Raw genomic sequence first — 20113 nt, 5'->3', positions numbered from 1 at the left:
TTTTGTATTTTGCTGCTGAGCTACTGATAGTTTCCTACACTGCCTTTCTAGACAGTTGGTTTGAACTCATTAACCGTTTTCCCGCCCCCCTATAGCAGAAATACTGCTACAGGGCGGCAGGGCTGCGAAAAATCATATATATATATATACAGTATATATATATACACAGTGGGGATCGAAAGTTTGGGCACCCCAGCTAAAAATTTGTATTAATGTGCATAAAGAAGCCAAGGAAAGATGGAAAAATCTCCAAAAGGCATCAAATTACAGATTAGACATTCTAAAAATATGTCAACAAAAGTTAGATTTTATTTCCATCATTTACACTTTCAAAATAACAGAAAACAAAAAAATGGCGTCTGCAAAAGTTTGGGCACCCTGCAGAATTTCTAGCATGCACTGCCGCCTTTGCCAAGCTGAGACCTGCCAGTGTCATGGATTGTTCTCAATCATCATCTGGGAAGACTAGGTGATGTCAATCTCAAAGGTTTTAAATGCCCAGACTCATCTGACCTTGGCCCAACAATCAGCACCATGGGTTCTTCTAAGCAGTTGTCTAGAAAACTGAAACTGAAAATAGTTGACACTCACAAAGCTGGAGAAGGCTATAAGAAGATAGCAAAGCGTTTTCAGATGTCAATATCCTCTGTTTGGAATGTAATTAAGAACTGGCAGTCATCAGGAACAGTGGAAGTTAAAGCAAGATCTGGAAGACCAAGAAAAATATCAGACAGAACAGCTCGCAGGATTGTGAGAAAAACAATTGAAAACCCACGTTTGACTGCACGATCCCTCCAGAAAGATCTGGCAGACACTGGAGTTGTGGTACACTATTCCACTATAAAGAGATACTTGTACAAATATGGTCTTCATGGAAGAGTCATCAGAAGAAAACCTCTTCTATGTCCTCACCACAAAAATCATCGTTTGAACTTTGCAAATGAACATATAGACAAGCCTGATGCATTTTGGAAACAAGTTCTGTGGACCGATGAGGTTAAAATTTAACTTTTTGGCTGGAATGAGCAAAGGTACGTTTGGAGAAGAAGAGGCACAGAATTTAATGAAAAGAACCTCTGTCCAACTGTTAAGCATGGGGTTGGATCAATCATGCTTTGGGTTGTGTTGCAGCCAGTGGCACAGGGAACATCTCACGAGTAGAAGGAAAAATGGATTCAATAAAATTTCAGCAAATTTTGGATGGTAACTTGATGCCATCTGTGAAAAAGCTGAAGTTAAAGAGAGGATGGCTTCTACAAATGGATAATGATCCTAAACACACCCAAAATCCACGGGGGATTACATTAAGAGGCGTAAACTGAAGGTTTTCCCATGGCCTTCACAATCTCCTGACCTCAACATAATTGAAAATCTATGGATAGACCTTAAAAGAGCAGTGCATGACAGACAGCCCAGAAATCTCAAAGAACTGGAAGACTTTTGTAAGGAAGAATGGGCAAAGATACCTCAAACAAGAATTGAAAGACTCTTGGCTGGCTACAAAAAGCGTTTACAAGCTGTGATACTTGCCAAAGGGGCAGTACAAGATATTAACTCTGCAGGGTGCCCAAACGTTTGCAGACGCCATTTTTTGTTTTCTGTTATTTTGAAAGTGTAAATGATGGAAATAAAATCTAACTTTTGTTGACATATTATAAGAATGTCTAATCTGTAATTTGATGCCTTTTGGAGATTTTTCCATCTTTCTTTGGCTTCTTTATGCACATTAATACAAACTTTTAGCTGGGGTGCCCAAACTTTCGATCCCCACTGTATATATACGTGATTTTGCATTTCCGGGTAAGGGGTGCACACAATCCCTATGCGCACCGCCATTGGCAGCCTCAGCTGTCAATCACTGGGTCCCGGCCGATGATTCCCTGCCGGCACTTGGCGATCTCCAAGTATCACTGACGGGGGAGAGACCTGTATGTAAACAATACAGATCTCTCCCCTTTCAGCTCCTGCACATTTCTTGAGCAATACAAAGCAATGTGCTGACACAGTAAAGCACAAACACAGCACACAGTTAACCCTTTTAACGCCCCAGATGTTAACCCCTTCCTGCCCAGTGCCATTAGTACAGTATCAGTGCTTTGTATTAGCACTGATCACTGTATTAGTGTCACTGGGGTTGTCAGTGACAGATAGTCAGTTCCCTCCCCAGTGTCAGAATACCTGCTATAAGTCCCTGATCGTCATTACCAGTATAAAAAAAAAAAAAAAAAAAAAATAAGATTCCAGTATATATACCGCCATTTTGTAGACGCTTGAACTTTCACATAAACCAATTAATTTACACATATTGGGATTTTTTTTTAGCAAAGACATGTACCAGAATACATTTTGGTGTAAATTTATGATGAAATTAGATTTTTTAAATTTTTTTACTGGACATGTTTAATAGCAAAAAGTAAAAAATATTGTTTTTTTTCTCAAGATTGTCGGCCTTTTTTTGTTTATAGCTCAAAAAATAAAAAACACAGAGGCAATCAAATACCACTGAAAGAAAGCTCTATTTGTGGGGGAAAAAGGACATACATTTTATTTGGGTGCAGTGTTGCATGAACGCGCAATTTTCAGTTAAGTTACACAGCACCGTATAACGAAAAATGGCCTGGTTAGGAAGTGGGTAAATCCTCTGGAAGCCAAGTGGTTAATATTTGAAAATAATTGCTGGTTTCAATTTCTAACCATTATATTGTGTTAGATCAGCAATGGGCAAACTACGGCCCGAGGGCCGTATACGGCCCGGCGGACCTTTTAATCCGGCCCGCGGAACTAGGCTCCTCTCACAGTCCGCCCTGAAGACCGGTGTAGCATGAAAATCTATGAGGATCTGTCCCCCTCGACGTATCTGCGCATGTGCCGGAGATCGCCGATCGGCTGCTAATGCCTGAAACTGGCACATGCGCAGATACGTCGAGGGGGACAGATTCTCATAGGAGACAGATTTTCATGCTACACCTGAACGGCGCGGGAAGACGGCGAGAGGAACGCGTGGAGCAAAGGTAAGTGAATTGACACAGGGGGGACTTGGGGACTTAATATGGGGGATGAATTAATATGGGGAATGAATTACTATATGGGGGATGAATTACTATGGGGGATGAATTACTATAGGGGGGATGAATTACTATGGGGGATGAATTACTATGGGGGATGAATTACTATGGGGGATGAATTACTATATGGGGGATGAATTACTATGGGGGATGACTTACTATAGGGGGGATGAATTACTATGGGAGATGAATTACTATATGGGGGATGAATTACTATGGGGGATGAATTACTATGGGGGGTGAATTACTATGGGGGGTGAATTACTATGGGGGATGAATTACTATATGGGGGATGAATTACTATAGGGGGGATGAATTACTATGGGGGATGAATTACTATGGGGGATGAATTACTATATGGGGGATTAATTACTATGGGGGGTGAATTACTATGGGGGATGATTTACTATGGGGGATGAATTACTATATGGGGGATGAATTACTATATGGGGGATGAATTACTATGGGGGATGAATTACTATAGGGGGGATGAATTACTATGGGGGGGATGAATTACTATGGGGGATGAATTACTATGGGGGATGAATTACTATGGGGGATGAATTACTATATGGGGGATGAATTACTATGGGGGATGACTTACTATAGGGGGAATGAATTACTATGGGAGATGAATTACTATATGGGGGATGAATTACTATGGGGGATGAATTACTATGGGGGGTGAATTACTATGGGGGGTGAATTACTATGGGGGATGAATTACTATATGGGGGATGAATTACTATAGGGGGGATGAATTACTATGGGGGATGAATTACTATGGGGGATGAATTACTATATGGGGGATTAATTACTATGGGGGATGATTTACTATGGGGGATGAATTACTATATGGGGGATGAATTACTATATGGGGGATGAATTACTATATGGGGGATGAATTACTATATGGGGGATGAATTACTATGGGGGATGAATTACTATGGGGGGTGAATTACTATGGGGGATGAATTACTATGGGGGATGAATTACTATATGGGGATGAATTACTATGGGGGGTGAATTACTATGGGGGGTGAATTACTATATGGGGGATGAATTACTATATGGGGGATGAATTACTATGGGGGGGTGAATTACTATGTGGGGGATGAATTACTATGGGGGATGAATTACTATGGGGGATGAATTACTATATGGGGGATGAATTACTATGGGGGATAAATTACTATGGGGGTGAATTACTATGGGGGGATGAATTACTATATGGGGGATGAATTACTATATGGGGGATGAATTACTATATGGGGGATTAATTACTATGCTTACTATGGGGGAATATTACTATACTTACTATGGATGACACATACACATCATTCATCTACTCTTGGTCCGGCCCCCGGGTCCAATATATGAACCCATTGCGGCCCTCAAGTCAAAAAGTTTGCCCACCCCTGTGTTAGATCATTATACTGCTATTTTGATTTGTTTATTATTTATCATCACCTATTTACAGGGCTTAAAATTTCGAGTCTAGACCTACTAGCCAGGTACAACACTTTGTCAGGGATCGCGGCTCCGGAATCAGGGATCGCGGCGTCTTCCCCCGCGCATGCGCACTGGCGGCAGATCACGCCGGGACACAGGCACTAGGTCCCGGCGAGCCGCGGCTGACAGGACGCCGCGCATGCGCAGTAGGAGCCGCGGACGCGCCTCAGGCGTCCAATGACAGCCGGGGGCGCGTCCTAGCCGGCCAAGGACCGTCAGTTGGCAGCCTGAGGCACCACCTGGCGGATCATAACAGTACCTTGCGGCCATGACAGAGCCAGGAAGTGGATCAGCGTCCCTAGAGGATATTTGCCAGCACCTGGCAACGTAACTATGACATTAGAGATCGGGAGCTCCTGGCCATTAAATCCGCTCTAGAAGAATGGAGGTATTTACTGGAAGGAGCCACACACCCAATCCTAATATTCACAGATCACAAAAACCTTGAATATTTAAGAACGGCAAAACGACTGAGACCTCGCCAGGCGAGATGGGCTCTTTTCTTTTCTCGATTTATATTCCATATAACGTACCGACCCGGTACTAAGAATACAAAACCAGACGCTCTGTCCCGCATGTTTGAGGACCCCGACGACGCAGTGGTACCTGACACCATCTTACCTTCCGGAAGCTTCCTCGCTCTACAAACGGAACTTCGCTCCAGACTTCTCGATGCTTCTGTAGGACTACCAGTTCCGTCTGGGTCACCCCTCCAGAACCACGGTGGGCTGTTTTGGAAGGAAGACCGGATCATGGTCCCAGAAGAAGTGCGAACCTTGGTCCTGGGGCACTGCCACGACCATCCAATGGCGGGTCACTTCGGGGTTACGAAAACTCTGGAACTACTGCGGTGCTCGTTCTGGTGGCCGGACATGATCAAGGATTGCGAGCGTTACGTCCAGACCTGTCCCACCTGTCAAAGGAACAAGCCCTCCAGGAGCAGGGCATGGGGATTGTTACGTCCATTGCCTATACCCAAGCGGGCCTGGCAAATGATAGCCATGGATTTTGTGGTCGAACTCCCACCATCCCAAGGCTACACAGCAATAATGGTGATATTCGACCGCTTCTCAAAGATGGCACATTTCGTACCCCTGGAAAAGACCCCATCGGCACCAGAAACGGCACGGATCTTCATTAAGGAAGTAGTGAGGCTTCATGGGGTTCCCGAAGATATAGTGTCAGATCGGGGAGTCCAATTCACCTCCAGGTTCTGGAATGCCTTATGTAAAGCGCTGGGAATCAAGCTGTCGCTTTCATCTGCCTACCATCCTCAGACCAACGGCCAAACCGAGAGGACCAACCAAACGCTAGAACAGTACTTACGATGCTACACATCCTACCTTCAGGATGACTGGCTGACGTTGTTGCCTTCCGCAGAATTCTCGTACAACAACTCGAATCACTCAGCTACGGGTCAATCCCCGTTCTTTTTCAATTACGGGTATCATCCCACATTCCTCCCTGATCTGATGCCTGAAAATCCGGTACCTGCGTCTCAAGACATCTTGAACTTCTTTTCTGTCAATAACAAAACGATTCAGGAAGCCATCGCTAAAGCCCAAGAGGACAGTAAAAGGGTGTTCGACAGGAAAAGAAGAGGAGAGTTACTGCTTCAACCAGGGGATCAGGTTTGGCTGGCAACGACCAACTTGAAGATGCTGTGTCCTTCGAGGAAGATGGGACCCAAGTACATTGGCCCATTTCCGGTAAAACGAGTAGTCAACGAGGTGACCTACGAACTCGAGCTTCCGCGAACCTTCAAGATGCATCCTGTGTTCCATGTGTCTCTCCTGAAGCCATCCAGACCAGATCCCTTCCCGGACCGTGAATCCAGACCTCCCGAGGCAGTCACCATAGGTGACCAGGAGGAATATGAAGTGGAGACTATCCTCAGTTGCCGAAAGAGGGGGGGCCAGACACAGTTCCTGATAAAATGGAAGGGTTATGGCCCTGAGGAGAACTCATGGGAACCCGCCCAGAACATTCACGCACCCAGGCTCATCCGGGAGTTTTTTCGTAGTCACCCGCGGTGGAGAGATCAGTGGGGCTCCCGGAGGGTGCCCATTGGGGGGGGGGCAATGTCAGGGATCGCGGCTCCGGAATCAGGGATCGCGGCGTCTTCCCCCGCGCATGCGCACTGGCGGCAGATCACGCCGGGACACAGGCACTAGGTCCCGGCGAGCCGCGGCTGACAGGACGCCGCTCTTGCGCAGTAGGAGCCGCGGGCGCGCTTTAGGCGTCCAATGACAGCCGGGGGCGCGTCCTAGCCGGCCAATGACAGTGCAGGGCGCACTATTTAAAGATGCCCTGCACTGTCACAGATTGCCGCAAGGTCTATCTGTGATCCTGAGTTCCTGTACCCGTTCTAGTGACCCTGATTGACCCTGACTACGCTGCCTTCTCCTGTGATTGACCCGGATTGCCCTGACTATGCTTCCTTCTCCTGTGATTGACCCGGATTGCCCTGACTACTCTGCCTTCTCCTATTCTGACCCCTGGCTTGCCTGACCATTCTACGGACTGACTACCCTGCTGATCCTGCGTGTGACCTGACTACTCTTTGCCCGCCGATTCGGTACCCCGCTGACCCCCACGGGACCACGATCCGTTACCACCCTGCTATGGCCGCCACCCTCTTCACATCTGGCTCTCCCAGTACCTGCATACGTCCCCGGAGGCTTCCTCAGCCACTGGTGGGCCTGCTCAGAGGTCGTGACCTGGCCCGGGACTGTTACAAGTCCATCCCCACCATCAGGGGCCCTGGTGAAAGCACAGCCCGGGCTTAGACCCCACGCTCTGGGTAGGTCCGTCAGTTGGCAGCCTGAGGCACCACCTGGCGGATCATAACACACTTACTCTCCACCAGTTGCCCCACCCAACCTTGCTCAGGTCCGCCTCCAACCCAACCCCAGCCCACCCAGCCCCCAGCCCTGCCTCCAACCACGCCCCCTTAAAGCTTATGAAATGACATTTTTCTTTAGAATAAAGAGTCCAAAATATAAAACTGTACACAGCAATGTATATCCCAGCTACTGTATACATGTCATATCACTATAATGGAGTACAGGGGAGCTGGGATATACATTACTATATACATGTCATATCACTATAATGGAGTACAGGAGAGCTGGGATATACATTACTGTATACATGTCATATCACTATAATGGAGTACAGGGGAGCTGGGATATACATTACTGTCTACATGTCATATCACTATAATGGAGTACAGGGGAGCTGGGATATACATTACTGTATACATGTCATATCACTATAATGGAGTACAGGGGAGCTGGGATATACATTACTGTATGCATGTCATATCACTATAATGGAGTACAGGGGAGCTGGGATATACATTACTGTATACATGTCATATCACTATAATGGAGTACAGGGGAGCTGGGATATACATACTATATACATGTCATATCACTATAATGGAGTACAGGGGAGCTGGGATATACATTACTGTATACATGTCATATCACTATAATGGAGCACAGGGGAGCTGGGATATAATTACTGTATACATGTCATATCACTATAATGGGGTACAGGGGAGCCGGGATATGCATTACTGTGTACATGTCATATCACTATAATGGAGTACAGGGGAGCCGGGATATACATTACTGTATACATGGCATATCACTATAATGGAGTACATGGGAGCTGGGATATACACACTGTATACATGTCATATCACTATAACGGAGTACAGGGGAGCTGGGATATACAATACTGTATACATGTCATATCACTATAATGGGGTACAGGGGAGCCGGGATATGCATTACTGTGTACATGTCATATCACTATAATGGAGTACAGGGGAGCCGGGATATACATTACTGTATACATGGCATATCACTATAATGGAGTACATGGGAGCTGGGATATACACACTGTATACATGTCATATCACTATAACGGAGTACAGGGGAGCTGGGATATACAATACTGTATACATGTCATATCACTATAATGGGGTACAGGGGAGCTGGAATATACATTACTGTATACATGTCATATCACTATAATGGAGTACAGGGGAGGGGGGATATACATTACTGTATACATGTCATATCACTATAATGGAGTACAGGGGAGCTGGGATATACATTACTGTATACATGTCATATCACTATAACGGAGTACAGGGGAGCTGGAATATACATTACTGTATACATGTCATATCACTATAATGGAGTACAGGGGAGGGGGGATATACATTACTGTATACATGTCATATCACTATAATGGGGTACAGGGGAGCTGGGATATACATTACTGTATACATGTCATATCACTATAATGGAGTACAGGGGAGCCGGGATATACATTACTGTATACATGTCATATCACTATAATGGATTACAGGGGAGCTGAGATATACATTACTGTATACATGTCATATCACTATAATGGAGTACAGGGGAGCTGGGATATACATACTGTATACATGTCATATCACTATAATGGAGTACAGGGGAGCCGGGATATACATTACTGTGTACACGTCATATCACTATAATGGAGTACAGGGGAGCCGGGATATACATTACTGTGTACACGTCATATCACTATAATGGAGTACAGGGGAGTTGGGATATACATTACTGTATACATGTCATATCACTATAATGGAGTACAGGGGAGCCGGGATATACATTACTGTATACATGTCATATCACTATAATGGAGTACAGGGGAGCTGGGATATACATACTGTATACATGTCATATCACTATAATGGAGTACAGGGGAGGGGGGATATACATTACTGTATACATGTCATATCACTATAATGGAGTACAGGGGAGCCGGGATATACATTACTGTATACATGTCATATCACTATAATGGGGTACAGGGGAGCTGGGATATACATTACTGTATACATGTCATATCACTATAATGGAGTACAGGGGAGGGGGATATACATTACTGTATACATGTCATATCACTATAATGGAGTACAGGGGAGCCGGGATATACATTACTGTATACATGTCATATCACTATAATGGGGTACAGGGGAGCTGGGATATACATTACTGTATACATGTCATATCACTATAATGGAGTACAGGGGAGCTGGGATATACATTACTGTATACATGTCATATCACTATAATGGAGTACAGGGGAGCTGGGATATACATACTGTATACATGTCATATCACTATAATGGAGTACAGGGGAGCTGGGATATACATTACTGTATACATGTCATATCACTATAATGGAGTACAGGGGAGGGGGGATATACATTACTGTATACATGTTATATCACTATAATGGGGTACAGGGGAGCTGGGATATACATTACTGTATACATGTCATATCACTATAATGGAGTACAGGGGAGCTGGGATATACATTACTGTATACATGTCATATCACTATAATGGAGTACAGGGGAGCTGTATCATCATCTGTGCTCGCCGCTAGAAAATTTCTCCTCGCATTTGGCGAGCAGCTTTTTCAAGCCCTGACCTATTATATTTTATTACCATTTTGCTTTGATTTTATTATTATTAAATATATATTTTTGTACATTGTTGCTTTTTATTTAATTTTCAAATTAGCACAAAGAACTCAGGTTACAAGTTGATTTATGAAAATTAGTAGGGAATCTCCTTAATTCCAGATCCCTGTCTGTTTTCATAAATAATATGCTGATTATTTTCTCAGAGATAAAGATCTGACAGCTACTTTAGAATTAACAGCAAGAAGATAAAATTTTCAAAGTATTTGTCTTTCTTATTTTCTGGCAGGCTGAGGGACCAGATCAGTGCTCCATGCCAGAGGACCTGGTAAGTAAACTTTACATCCTCCAAATAAACAAACACTAAACATGTTCTCAGTAGATCTTGGAACATACAGTACATATCGATGTATAATGTGTATTATCGGATGCACCGATGCATAACAATGTATTGGTAGCATAAATTAAAACTAATGGTTTTTGTCTAGTTTGTAGTTTTTTTTAATTTACAAGCGTCAGAACTGATATTTTCATTATTTGTATAAAGTTTATAATTTACAGTTAAACAGTTATTGCTGTGTACATGCATGACACTGCTTGCAAAACAGGCTAATTAGAAAGCCCAAGACCACCTTACTTCTTTCTGAAATGACAAAGTAAATTTAAAAATTGCTGTAGTCCACAAAGAATATACAGGTACTGGATCTGAAGTGGTTAATAAACTTAGAACATGAGCCAAAAAATGTAAATCTTGTTTATTTGGTTTATGAAACATTCTAAAATGAGATGTTTGGAGAAAACTGGACAATATGCCAGAATAACAATGTACAAATTAACCGCTTCCTGCCCGCAATGTACTGCGGCAGGGAGGCAGCTACAGGCAAAGTGACATACCCATACATCGCTTTGGCTGTACTAACCTCACAACTGCCGTGTCCAGCAGACACAGTAGAATGAAGGTCCTGGTGAACTGGACCCAGCGATCATGTGATCGCTATGTGATCACAATGTAAGCAAAGCTGTTATAAATCAATCTCATTCATAACAGCTCTGCTACTCTTCCTAGTGAGCTGTGATTGGCCCACAGCTGTCACATGATACATGGGGCCCATCGCAGCACCCTGTACCATGTGACCAGTTCCAGCCAATCACAGATCACTATCCTGAGCTGTCAAAACTTAACTCATTCATGACAGTACATGAATGAGTTAGGTTCGTGACAGAAAGCTTTGTATTGCAGGAGAAATTATCTTTATTTCTCCCGCAAAGCAAAGTAAAACGTGTTACTATGGTAACATTGTACTATTCTGATAAAAGTATTAAAAAAAAAATAAAATACCATCTTGAGAATTTTTTTAAAAAAACATTTTTTAAGTTTTTTTTTTTTTAAACTACTTGCCAACTGCTTACCCGCATTTTGCGGATGAGCAGCAGCTCTTGGCAAGGCGATGTAATCTTGTGTCACTTCCTATTTTGGGGTGTGAACGCACCTGTGCCCCCAGCTGCCCCCCCCCCCCACCAGGTCCAGGGAGAGAAGAGAGAACGCAGCACCAAGTAAAAGAACTACATTTTACACACACAGGTTAGATTAGCACATTTAACCCTTTGATCGCCCCGTCACCCAACCAATGCCATTAGTTCAGTGTCAGTATATAGAATTTTTCACTGATCACTGTATTCCTGCCACTAGCGACATCCTTAGATAGTGTGAGGGTCAGTAAGCGCCCCACCCAGCCAGGGTTAACTAGTGTTAGATTGCCCGCACATTATCGCACTCATGCTATAGGTTGCTGATCACTGCCATTACTAGTATTGTGTTTGTACAGATCAAGATATTGATCACCTACAGGACTATACTAGTGTCTCCTTTGTATAGTGTGCCCAAAAATGTATAGTTAGCAGGATCGGCCCCTTTCGCTGTCAGCACTAGCGTTTAGCCCCTCCGCTGTTGTATCACTTGATTGTGGGCCAAAGTAATTCATACGGACAACAATACATCGCCGCCCACCCAAATTTAGCTCTTGCCAGAAAATTTGCATGGAAACCTATCACGGTTTCTGAATTTAAAACTCTTTTGGGCCTAACCCTCAACATGGGCATTACAAAAAAGACTGAATTGCGGTCATATTGATCCACAGAGCCAATTCATCCTATGCCCATGTTCTCTGCTGTTACATATATGCCCAACATGGACCAGCAATGTACTGGTACGTCGCTGGACTTTGAGTGGTTATACCGGGATGATGCCTACAGCTAGAGGCATCATCCTGGTATTGTTTTTTTCAGCTGACGGTTAGCTTTCATGTAAAAGCAATCCCTGTGGCCAGGTAGCTGCTGAATTGTTTTTACGAGCAGCTGGAAGGGACATCCCTCCCCTGCTGCCTTCCACAGTTTTTATGGGCTCTCCTGTCCCACAGGGGAATCCGACAATGCAGCTGGCAATTCCGCTGGCTGACCATAGAGCTGGTCAGAGACCAGAATGGCTCCAATCATTCATCTCTATAGTCTAAGAAATTGGAAGCTACGAGCATTTCATCACTTCAGTTTCACAGGATATAAACAGCGCCATTTGTAAATTGGGAAAGCATCTGATCACACCGATCTTGGGGAGATCAGATAATGTAAGGGCAGAGGAGATATCTAGAGTCTGAGACCCCAGATTTCTCTATAAAGAATCTATGACAATGCTCATTGAAGTTATAGGGGATATTTGCATTCCCTGTGATAGCATTAAAAGTGATCAAAAAATGAAAGGAACAGTGTAAAAATAATTAAAAAAATCGAAATAACTAAAAAAAAAAAGCACCCTTTCCGCCCTGCACGTGCACAGCAGCATGCTCAAGCGTTGACCCCATGCCGGTATGTAAACAGCGGCTGCACCATGCATGTGAGGTATCGCCACGAACGACAGATCGAGGGCTGTAGTTTTAGCACTAGACCTCCTGTGTAGATAAAAAAAGGGGGCCTGTAAAGGCTTTTAAAGCATCGCCTATCGATAATAAAAATGTATGTACTTTGTTGCCATTTTAAATCATGTCATGTTTGGTATCTATTTACTCAGCAGAACATCATCTTTTATATTTTATCAAACAATTGTCTTTATTGGTTTATAGCTCAAAAAATAAAAACCGCAGAGGTGATCAAATACCACCAAAAGAAAGCTCTATTTGTGTGAAAAAAAGGACATAGATTTTGTTTGGGTACAGCATTGTATGACCGCACAATTACCAGTTGAAATAGCGCAAAACAGCAAAAAATGGAAGGAGGGTACATCCTCTGGAGAGCACGTGGTTAAACCAGTTCTGGTGTTGATTTACAACATTTAGAATAACAGAGAAACCATGTTCTAGATTGTTTTTTAAACCCTGCTTTAGAGCTGGTTCACACTAGTGTGATTTCAGGTCCAATTTTGAGTCACACAGAACTGCATGACAATGGAAATCATATTGTTTTTAATGGTTCCCTTTTCACATCAATTCAGCACACCACAAGTGTATTTGTAAAAGGATCCTTTACTACTTTGGTGTGCTTACAGCTTGATTTTGGCCTAAAAGAATACGCAAACCACATCCAAAACGTAACCAAGTAGCAACCAAGTTATATTACATAATCTTACTCAAAATTGGATCAAAATCGGATTGCAGTAGTATGAACCTAACTTTAAAGTGTTACTAAACCCAAAACAGTAAAATCAGTCTGTATATGCAGAAAGCATGCTTGTTATACTCACTGTGGAACCTAAGGGGTTAATCCTTTTCATTGCGTAAAAATACTGTTTGATCCTGACTTCTCTGATCCTCCCCTTCTTCCAGTGGCCTCCTCTTATCTCCTGATAAGACATATCGTGTGGAGACACACTGCACTTGCTCAGTTTGGTGTGTATTGCTAGAGACGTTTTTTTTTCTTCTTGGGAGAGTGCATGTGATCAGCACTGTCCAGACAGAGGGTCAGGGGTTCTGCATCCCCCTAAAGCAGAAAGAAAACTCCTTCTAAAAGCTTTAACCAGTGCTCTGCTGAACACTGATAGAAATCACAAGACTGCTCTAACTGCTGATGAGAAAAGGTATTTAGCAGTTTATATTTAATAAAATAATTGCATTTACATGCAGTGTGTACTGTGGGAGACCAGATACAGTGAATGCAGGGTCATGGGTTTAGCAACATTCTAAAGAACATATTATTCCAAGTTATATATTGCAGCTTACTAGTCTGTAGATATAGTGGCTGCATTTGTTTTCTTTTTATAAGGCTAAGAACATTTTCAGCAAGCACAGATGTTACCTATTGCTCTGGCCAGAAATGCAGGGTCTTTGCCACTTCCTATGATTTCAACTAAATGTTATCAGCCTTCCAAGCTGTCTTTTGTAAACTACTAATTCCACCACACCCATGTAATAGAGGGTGTGCTAGGTGACAACTATGGCTCCTTCTATAGATCTAGTGGAGTGAGTGTAACTACCCTTGGACAGCAAGTGTATTATTTGCAGTATCACCAGGAGGGAAACAAGGAAACAAAGCCTGAAAAAAAAATCAAATAAACATGTAGGTGCAGCGCTAGAATATCAAGGTTGTCACAATAATGTACAATGCACTGAATGATAATAAATATAGAATATTGAACAAGTCATAAGTGGCAAAGTGCAAATAAAGTGCAAATAATCACAATAAGGTGCTGATAAAGTGATAATGGTGAGCACACAATGGTGCTAATGAATCAATCAATCAATATTGCACAAGTGTCCACAGATAAACGGTGAAGATCCAAATTGGTCTCAAATAAGTGCTCCAAAATTAATCATCCAGGTGGTGTGCTGTGAATGTGTTAGGATTACGCACTCACCAGACGTTCAATCAAAGTACGCATTTGTATGTATAATATCAGCCGGAGGTCCCCTTAAGGATATGTACAGCCAGGTCTTCCCTAGGTCATCTGCCGCCACTCAGCCGTCCTCCAGAATGGGCTCTATGATGGTATTGGCTCTGTGTGCTGTCCAAAGGTTTTCAAGTACTGTTCCAGACGCTCGATCCACTTCTGAGCCTCAGTACAGGCAGCCTCCGGGTGGAAATCCGGGGTGATCTCCTCCAGATCCAGTGCAGGGAAAGATGTGTTCCTTTGCAAACAAAGCTTATGTGCTTGTACCAAACATAGAGTATTCTCTGGTATAAGAAAACATAAAAAAAAAAAAGCCCAGTACTTTTTTGCATACTTGTTCTGGGTTAGTGACTCAAAACGTATTCAGGCCAGTTAGTAAGACAACTTTGTATTTATAGAATGAGAAGTCAATAATAGTTGTCTTCATGAAGTAATGCAGCCATCTCAGGAAAGGTTTTCTTTAACTTATAACAGCTAGGAGATATGGAATCCTTTGTGTTTTGGGGAATATTCTAAGGTAGCCACAGGTATCTTTGCATTTCCTGAACTGTGTGAGTGATGTTCTGATTTTATTCGAAATGGATTTACTGCACAATTGTTTAGGTTACTGACCCAAAGTATTAAAGCCAACATATCATTGAGAGCCAGACAACTAATGTTTTCAGAAGGAGAATGCTGCAGCTATTGTAGCCTGCATTTTTCTTTCATAATATGTTTCCTTAAACCATTTTTCATTCTCTGCCATGCTCACATATGCTGTAAGCTGAATGTAAATTTCTTTTTTTTAATTAATTGTCAGAGAGTATCTGAAGTATCAACTCAGCCGTGGTATTCGATGCTCATTCTTCCTCCATTGCTGAAAGATAGTCCAGCAGCTGCATTGTTGGCTGCTTATTACCCTGACTGTGTGGGAATGAGTCCATCATGCACCACCACTAATCGTCTTCATATAGAAGGAAAATTGGAGCAAGGCAGAGGAGTTGGTTCAAACTTACCTGGTGAGTGCTTTATGTCTTATCACTACATGTACCATGTTGATAACAGTTGCTTGATGTTCCCTAAGAGAGAAGATTATTCACTTTTTTATTTATTTTTACAGCTGCAAGAATTAATCCATATTTTCAGCCATTTTACCAGCCCAATGAATGTGGGAAGGCATTATGTGTAAGACCTGATGTAATGGAGCTGGATGAGCTCTATGAGTTTCCAGAATACTCAAGGGATCCCACAATGTATTTGGCTATGAGAAATCTGATTTTGGCCCTTTGGCACATAAACTGTAAGGTGTGTGAAAATGCATTTCTAAAAATGTTCATAATAAATTGGGGTGCAACTGATTTCCTAACTTTCTAGTGTTCTGTTGATTTTACCTATGAATTGATGATGATAGAGAGGAACTGCAGGCAAGAAGGGGCAAAGCTTCTGACAGAACAGTGGGGAAGGGATAGATCCTTTATAGGGGGTTTTATTTGTGGTCCTATGCCTTTCTTTGGGAATTACCCTCACTTCCTATCAGGAAAGGAAATAATAGATCATCTCTTTAATGGTAACACAAATTGCAAATAAAAACCTTATAGACATTCTATCCCTTTTCCATTTTGTGGGGGGAAAGGTTGGAAACCCCTGTGAGGTTATTACTACTGTCTGTGTCTTCCTGTCCCAGAGACAGTCGACTTCCTTAATTCTTGTCTTGCTGTCACAGGGACTGGAAGTGAACGTTCCTCAATGGGATCAAGGACAGCAGTTAGAACTTGAGAGGAGTATGACAATTTCACATATTTATCCAAAAAACGCAATCTTTGTAAATGGCAAAGTGCATAGAAGAGGAGGAGGTACTAGCTGAATGAGGTCTATGGGGGGAATTAACAAAAAGTGTTTGAGACCCTTTGTTGCAACTTTGTGTGAACTGCAGTGCAGCCAATCTACTTTTAAATTTTTCATTTTCTAAGCCATGTGGAATTGTCAGGAAAAGATGCCCCATTTGAGACAGAACTCGTTTCAGACACTTTTTATTAATTCCCACCATGCGTTTCAAGAATACTCAAGGGATTCTACAATGTGTTTGAAAAATAAAAAACTGATTTTGGTCCTTTGACTAAAATGTAAGGCGTGTGTGATGTCCCTGATATTGGCAGGAGACTGTATGAACTGCAGGAGCTGTAATCCCTGGTGAGGCTAAGATGGGGGGGCTTTCAAAAGAAATCACACTGTTAATAACGTACTGTCTGAGGCCCCTTTCAAACAGTGTGGATTTGCTTTGCTCATCAGGGAATCTGCTGGTCCCTTGCTGAGCAGAGTGGAGCGGGCGGATGACAGGTCCATGTCCACTCAGTTTATGAAGAGTGGACACAGACTGAGCCTACTGTGCTCTATGGGTGGTCAGGTGCAAACAAACCGACTACCTCTGATCCGCGTACACATGTTTTTAGCGGACCAGATCAGAGGTAAGCAGGGGTAAACTGAAGTCCGCTTACACCTGCCAGTCCATAGAGATGAATGGATGGTCCAGTCAGGTCCTCCTAAAAAAACTGCCAGGTAGACCTGATCAGAATGGTCGAGTGCTGGTCATTCTGTGCTCCTGTGACACATTTTTAGTGGACAGCGGGCTTTAGCCCGGTCCAGCTCTGAAAAGATCCAGATGATGTGGTTGGGATCTACCCAGCAGCCTGGCTTGGTCTTTCAGCGATCCTCCAAGAGCCTGAGCCTGAGCCAGTCCCTGCTGCCCACTCCACAGCCCAGCTTTCCAGTGAGTGCTGGGCTGTGGACAAGTCCATTTACACCTGCCAGTCATAGAGAATATTATTATAATACAGGATTTATATAGTGCCAACAGTTTGCTCATCGTTTTACAATATAAAGGAAGAAATAACAGCAATGATACAGTTCAATACAAGAGGGTTAGGAGGTCCCTGCTCCTTGGAGCTTACAATCTAAGAGAGAGGGGCTGGTGATACAAAAGGTAATAACTGTGGGGGACGAACTGATAGGAGGAATAGAAGATTCCGTTATTAGCTGAAGGCGGGATAGGCTTCCCTGAAGAGATAGGTTTTCAGAGATCGCCTAAAAGTGGGCAGAGTAGGTGATAGTCAGATTAGGGTAGAGAGTTTCAGAGTATGGGGGAGGCTCTGGAGAAGTCCTGGAGATGAGCATGGGAGGAGACAAGGGAGCTAGATAGCAGGAGGTCGTGGGAGGAGCGGAGAAGACAGTTTGGGTGATATTTGGAGACAAGATTGGTGATGCAATTTGGGGCAGTTATAAATGGTTTTATATGTTAATGTTAATGTTTTGAATTTTATTCGTTGGGCAATGGGAAGTCAGTGGAGGGATTGGCAGAGAGGGATGGCAGATATGGAATGGTTAGTAAGGTGGATGAATCTGACAGCAGCATTCATGATAGACTGAAGAGGGGATAGCCTGCGATTAGGTAGGCCAATGAGGAGGGAGTTACAATAGTCAAAACGAGAGATAACAAGGGAGTGAATAAGTTGCTTAGTGGTTTCCGAGGTTAGGTTAGGAACAGGCGTATCTTGGAGATGTTACGGAGGTGAAGTCTACAAGATTTGGACAGTGTTTGGATTTGGGGCTGAAAGGACAGATGGGAGTCTAGGTTTACACCTAGTACCCTGGCCTGAGGGGAGGGACTGATGGTTGTATTATTGATCTTGATGGAGAAGTCAGGGGAGGGGGCATGTGCTGGAGGGAATAGTATGAGCTCCGTTTTTGAAAGATTTAGTTTGAGGAAGGTTAGTAGGTTAGTAATGAGTTAGTAGTTAGTAAAGAGGAGACTGAAGGGGTGAGATAAGGAGTAGAAAGATAGATTTGTGTGTCATCAGCATAGAGATGATACTTAAAGCCATGGGAGTTTATCAGGTGACCAAGGGAGGAGGTGTAGATGGAGAAGAGAAGGGGTGATGATTGGAGATGAATGGATGGTCCAGTCATGTCCTCCTAAAAAACTGACAGGTGGACCTGAACATAATGGTCGTGTGAAAGGGGCCTTAAAGAAGAAGTATGGCCAATGCGATTTGGTTGTACTTCTCCTATGGATCACAGGAGTGCAGTTCATTCTGCACTCCTGTGACACATTTATAGCGGACAGCAGGCTAAAGCCCGCTCTCAGCTGATATCACAGAGCTGGTGCAAGCTCCGAAAAGATCTCGAAGATGTGGTTGGGATCCACCCAGAAGCCTGCACCGACACCTGCCTCAGCCTCTCAGTGATCCTCCGAGAGCCTGAGCCAGCCCCTGCCGCCCCCTCCTCAGCACAGCAGTCCAGTGAGTGCTGGAGGGGCAGAGCAGAGAGACGGTGACTGACAGTCACAGCACTCTGCTCAGAGTGGAGGGGGAGAGCTTAGTGGTCAGCAGTGTTTGATTGCTCAGTTCTCACTGCAGAGCCGGTGGGGGACAGGTACAGTATCGAATCAATGCTGCATCTACCTAGGTGAGTATAAATGTGTTTCAGGTACATACTTCTCTTTTAAGCAATCTGAAACTGTAAAAATGAAGGTGCCCGCAGTTGAGCTAAAGGTTAAACAACTGTCTTTTTAACATTTTGCTCTAATACTTTTACATTATGTATTCTAAACCATAGGAGGTACTCACAACACAGACATGTGCTCACCATATAATGGTACGGGGCCTGGTTCGCATCCGTTGTGTACAAGAGTTGGAAAGGATTCTGTACTTCATGATCAGGAAAGGACTGGTTAACACTGGAGTTTTGTCTGTTGCACCCAGCCATTATCTTCTTCCAAAGGAATACCACAATGTGAGTAGACAGGGAACATTCTGAAACTTCTGGAATGGGGGGATGACCAGTGTGTTACTTACAAATTTTATTTTTCATTGAGTACATTATTTGAATTCTGACTTCTGTGACATACTGTATGTATTGACTGTTCTGTAGCTGTGTCTCTCCAATATCCACATGATATATAAAAAGCATCCTTACTTTTTCTTAATGTTACAGAAGTCTGTGATTATCATTGGGGCAGGACCAGCAGGACTGGCTGCTGCTCGAGAATTACACAACTTTGGAATCAAGGTATGCAAGGAGACTTTTTATGTCCTGCTATGTTGTTTGTTTCTCTGAAAATTCTATGTTGACAGGAAGACATTCCTAACTTAAAGGGACACTGTCACTACCGATTTGGGGCAAAAGTGACTT

At 43.3% G+C, this 20113-nt stretch overlaps 1 protein-coding gene across 1 annotated transcript in view; it reads left to right on the top strand.

The window, feature by feature from the left end:
• KDM1B (lysine demethylase 1B) overlaps nucleotides 1-20113 on the top strand; it is an 84097-nt gene that overhangs the window by 31140 nt on the left and 32844 nt on the right. Inside the window, exons 7-11 of the mRNA XM_089682268.1 lie at nucleotides 10364-10402; nucleotides 15747-15945; nucleotides 16047-16231; nucleotides 19538-19714; nucleotides 19916-19990. Coding sequence (XP_089538394.1) covers nucleotides 10364-10402; nucleotides 15747-15945; nucleotides 16047-16231; nucleotides 19538-19714; nucleotides 19916-19990 — 675 coding nt within the window. The remainder of the gene's footprint in view (nucleotides 1-10363; nucleotides 10403-15746; nucleotides 15946-16046; nucleotides 16232-19537; nucleotides 19715-19915; nucleotides 19991-20113) is intronic.

Source organism: Staurois parvus, unplaced genomic scaffold, assembly GCF_062004578.1.
Source record: "Staurois parvus isolate SC_StPar_1 unplaced genomic scaffold, SC_StPar_1.0 ptg000287l, whole genome shotgun sequence".
In the NCBI taxonomy this organism is placed as follows: Eukaryota; Metazoa; Chordata; class Amphibia; order Anura; family Ranidae; genus Staurois; species Staurois parvus.
Note: the sequence above shows the minus strand (reverse complement) of the source record. Positions and strands in the feature narration are given on the sequence as shown.